The sequence below is a fragment of the Arachis ipaensis genome, chromosome B10, assembly GCF_000816755.2.
Source record: "Arachis ipaensis cultivar K30076 chromosome B10, Araip1.1, whole genome shotgun sequence".
Classification (NCBI taxonomy): domain Eukaryota; kingdom Viridiplantae; phylum Streptophyta; class Magnoliopsida; order Fabales; family Fabaceae; genus Arachis; species Arachis ipaensis.
Genome location: NC_029794.2, coordinates 113,150,940 through 113,153,986, shown reverse-complemented (window position 1 = coordinate 113,153,986; position 3,047 = coordinate 113,150,940). Strand labels below are relative to the sequence as shown.

Sequence of the window (3,047 nt, the reverse complement as noted above, 5' to 3'; positions counted from 1 at the left end):
CCTGAAAATTTAACAACTGTAAAAAGTGGAAACAATAATCGAGTAAAGTCATCATGATCATCATTAATGAAAAATGGCTTTAGGGGAAAGTATCAGCTTATCAATAGAAATATGGCATGTAATAGCTTTATTTATTCCCCTCTATTCACAATAGAAATATGATGGGATGATAGTTATACATTAGAAAGTAAATAATTTGTACACATGTTAAATTGACTATATATGCATATTTGACCGATTATACGTGTACCACTACAAGAAACATCGTTAAAATCGACGGCCAAATCGACAGTTAAGCCGTCGATAATATTAAAATTCGATGGCAAAATGGACGGCGGAGGTGGTCGCTATTAAACTTTTCGATTTTTCAAAATTCTAATAAAATCGACGGCTTACTTAGCTGTCGATAATAATTTAATAAAATCGACAGTGTTTCTGTCTGTAATATGAGTGTGAAAATTTTACATTCTTACTAAAATCGACAACATTGTCGTCAATATTATTATATAAAATCGACGTCTTTTATGTCGATATTTGATTCAATAAAATCGACGTCTTTTGTGTCGATATTTGATTCAATAAAATCAACAACACTTTCGTCTATAATATGCTTAATAAAATCGACAACGTTGCTGTCAATATGTGATTGAATAAAATCGACACAGTTGCCGTCGATTTAATTATTTAGATTTGTCTATTTTAAATTTTAAAAGCGACAACTTTACCGTCGATTTTAATAGTTATATGTTTTATTTTTTTTCTATTTGAAAAATAGTAAACAATTAATACAAATAAACTTTTAAATATAAAAATAAAATTTATACAGAATATTAAAAAAATTTTTTCTCTCCATCCACTTCGCTTTCTATCTTCTTCTTCTTCTTCTATACCATTGCTTCTCATTACTCTAAGAGCCTTGGTTCATCTGAACAAGTAAGTAATCCAAGTAGTTTATGCTTTACACTGATTAATGCTGCATAAAGAAAAAATGTTTTTAAACATTTTCCTTTTTTGGCTTCTAAAGTATGCTTCTACTAATTAATCCTTAATATTGTGTTGTTTATGTAGATATTTTCAGGTGCATTCCCTAAGAACTATGAACCTCCTGCTAATTTCTACTATGAAGTAAATGATGATTCTCCAATTGTACAGGTAGAAATCTAACTCAAGTATTGTTCTTCAGGGCTAACTAGCTAGTGTTCATTTAAAAATATGTGGTTTTTAACTTGAAGGATGATGTCAATTTGTTTGACTACAATGTCCCTGAACGTGTAAATGAGTTCGTCGTAGCGGCGATATCTCAGGTGTGGAACTTATCCTTAGATAGTTGTTTGTTCTAAATTTGTATTCCTTTTAAGTTCATAAGATGCTTTGAAGTTTTATATATTGCTGACTATCCTGTTTCAGGCCGAGATCAAAGGTACTGAGAGTGCAGAGAAGCTAAAAACATAGATACATGAGGAAGTAATGAGCATCCCTTTGCAGTCTTCCTAATGGAGGGGTCAGAGCTTTCTGCAAAGAAGCATCCGAAATAATATTAAGAATGTGTGACAAAATCAATTATTCTAATGGAAATGTTGTTGATCTTCCTGAAGAACAGGCGAATAAAGTTAATGATGTCATAAATGATTTTGCCTTTGAAGCTTTGAGAACTCTTTGTGTGGCTGTTAAAGATATAGATGCAATAGAAGGGGAAAACAGTATCCCTGATAATGGCTATATTATGATAATAGTTAGTTTAAAAAGATAGTTTGTATTAACATCTGTAATTGTAATTCAATTATATCAAATCAATGCAAACAACTTCTAATTATGTATCATGCATCTCATGCTTAGCTTATTCAAACCAAGCAATAAATAAAGCATATTTCATCAATCATGATGATGTCTTCATCAGCAGCAGCTCCTTCCAGTTATCGAAACCCTAATTCAATTCCAGCAGTAGTAAAGAGAAAGCGAAGTCAACCAAGAAGACCAGGCAAGAAATTAAAGAATACCTAATATAGCTTGAAATCTGTTATTATATATGTGAATTGATGAATTAAAGCATGTAGATCCAGAGGCAGAAGTAATAGCTCTATCGCCAAAGTCGCTGATGGTGACGAACCGTTTCGTGTGCGAGATATGCAAGAAAGGGTTCCAGAGGGACCAGAACCTGCAGTTGCACCGGCGAGGGCACAACCTGCCATGGAAGTTTCGGCAAAGGGAGAAGGAGGTGGTAGTGGTAGACGTGGGGTGAATGAGGGAATTTGGGGGAGTTTGCATTTCTGAACTTTGGACGCGGGAGGTGGACGCGGGAACATGTGTTTTTAGTGATAAAAATCGATGGTATATTTGTTGATTTTAATTAAAAAAAACAACACATATGGCGTCTATTTTATACATTAAATCTACACCATTTATTCCATTTTAGAAAGCGATCTAGACCGTTAAAATTTATCGACGGTAACGTTGTCGATATTTTAAATAATAAAATAGACACCATATTCGTCGATTTTATTTTCGACTTCTGATGCTTCGATAATATGATGATAATAGGAAAAAATATTAATGCATCATAAAAAAATCGACAACCTGGCTATTGACTTTAATATTTTATTTTTAATTTTTTTAGTAATATCGACAGCAAGCCGTCGAAAATTATCGACGGCAGAAACAGCCGTCGATTTTTGGCGTCGAAAAAAACGCTTTTTCTTGTAGTGTTTCTTATATAAAGACTATATTTAAAAAATATTAGAGTTTATATCATTATATGTATCACCTTCATACAAAACCAACATTTAAATATTCAATTAACAAATATTATTTATTTATTCAAGAATAAACTTTGTGAAGGATTTATTATATGTATTTTGTGATGGAGTAAAAAAGTCAAAGCTTTCAGTTTCTACCAAACCTTAGAAGAAAGAAGATCAGAAATTGGACTTTGTGATCCTTCCTTGCAATAGCTTATCAATAGAAATATGATGGGATGATAGTTATACATCATATGATGTAGTTTATTCAACTCATGATTGAGATAGGCATAAATCTAATTACAAACGCTG

General features: G+C 32.1%; 1 protein-coding gene and 1 long non-coding RNA gene across 2 annotated transcripts; both read left to right on the top strand.

The window, feature by feature from the left end:
* LOC107622160 lies at positions 896 to 1,321 on the top strand. The gene is made up of 3 exons (XR_001616107.2): positions 896 to 933; positions 1,069 to 1,152; positions 1,233 to 1,321. It is a non-coding gene; the product is annotated as an uncharacterized LOC107622160 (long non-coding RNA).
* On the top strand, positions 1,814 to 2,259 carry LOC110267529 (zinc finger protein JACKDAW-like). Its single transcript, XM_021113194.1, has 2 exons — positions 1,814 to 1,978; positions 2,055 to 2,259. Exons 1-2 carry the CDS (start codon positions 1,879 to 1,881, stop codon positions 2,237 to 2,239), a joined length of 285 nt encoding a protein of 94 aa, XP_020968853.1. The 5' UTR covers positions 1,814 to 1,878; the 3' UTR covers positions 2,240 to 2,259.